Consider the following 664-nt stretch of genomic DNA (forward strand, 5'->3'; position numbering starts at 1 on the left):
CAGTATTTGGCTCCCGGAACCAGGTCGATCTCATGACGAACACCTCGGACCGGAGGTAGGACTGAAGGCGGGGTTTTGGAGACGACGACTTGAAATTCCTTTACCGAAGGATCGTACGGATCTTAGGGATTCCGTAGGATCGACGATCCACTTTGTGCATATAGCACTCGCTTGGTGTCCTCCAAGATAGCTTCATTCGAAAGCGGTGACGAGTTTATCTCCTCGTCCGGTCGTACAATGACCACTTCGGCCGAATCGTAAGCCTTCAAGGCACTGCTAAACTCTTCAAGGGACATTTCGTCCAGTTTAAGAAGAGCATCGACTGCAGGCATAGCCTCGAGAAAGACGTCGCCGTCTTCTTCCCCCGTCATACCGCTGACGAGGGCGTATAGCTGTGCACTGTCATCTACGGTAGACACACCCTGGATCAGGGTCGTCGCCCGGCGTCTTGCAGCCAGCATACGGCGTCGCCGTTGCCTCTGTACAGAGGTTCTATGTCTCGGTGAGACCAGGGTGAACACGCGCTACGCGTCGTCCGGTGTGAGTCTCACTTTTCGCTCCTTTGGAGCTCCGATGTTATCTACAACATCTGACGAAGAGCCGCTGACCCCGCAGTCTTCGTCCAGTGGATAACGTGCCACTCCACGCGCATCCGAAGGGCCGT

The 664-nt window shown here is 55.1% G+C and overlaps 1 protein-coding gene across 1 annotated transcript; it reads right to left on the minus strand.

The window, feature by feature from the left end:
• Positions 1–122: 122 nt before the first annotated feature.
• On the minus strand, positions 123–461 carry PHALS_09328 (reverse transcriptase; the record flags this gene model as incomplete). The annotated part of the gene is made up of 1 exon (XM_024724807.1): positions 123–461. One exon carries the CDS (start codon positions 459–461, stop codon positions 123–125), a length of 339 nt encoding a protein of 112 aa, XP_024575646.1.
• Positions 462–664: the final 203 nt, after the last annotated feature.

Source organism: Plasmopara halstedii (assembly GCF_900000015.1).
Source record: "Plasmopara halstedii genome assembly, contig: Scaffold_410, whole genome shotgun sequence".
Classification (NCBI taxonomy): domain Eukaryota; phylum Oomycota; class Peronosporomycetes; order Peronosporales; family Peronosporaceae; genus Plasmopara; species Plasmopara halstedii.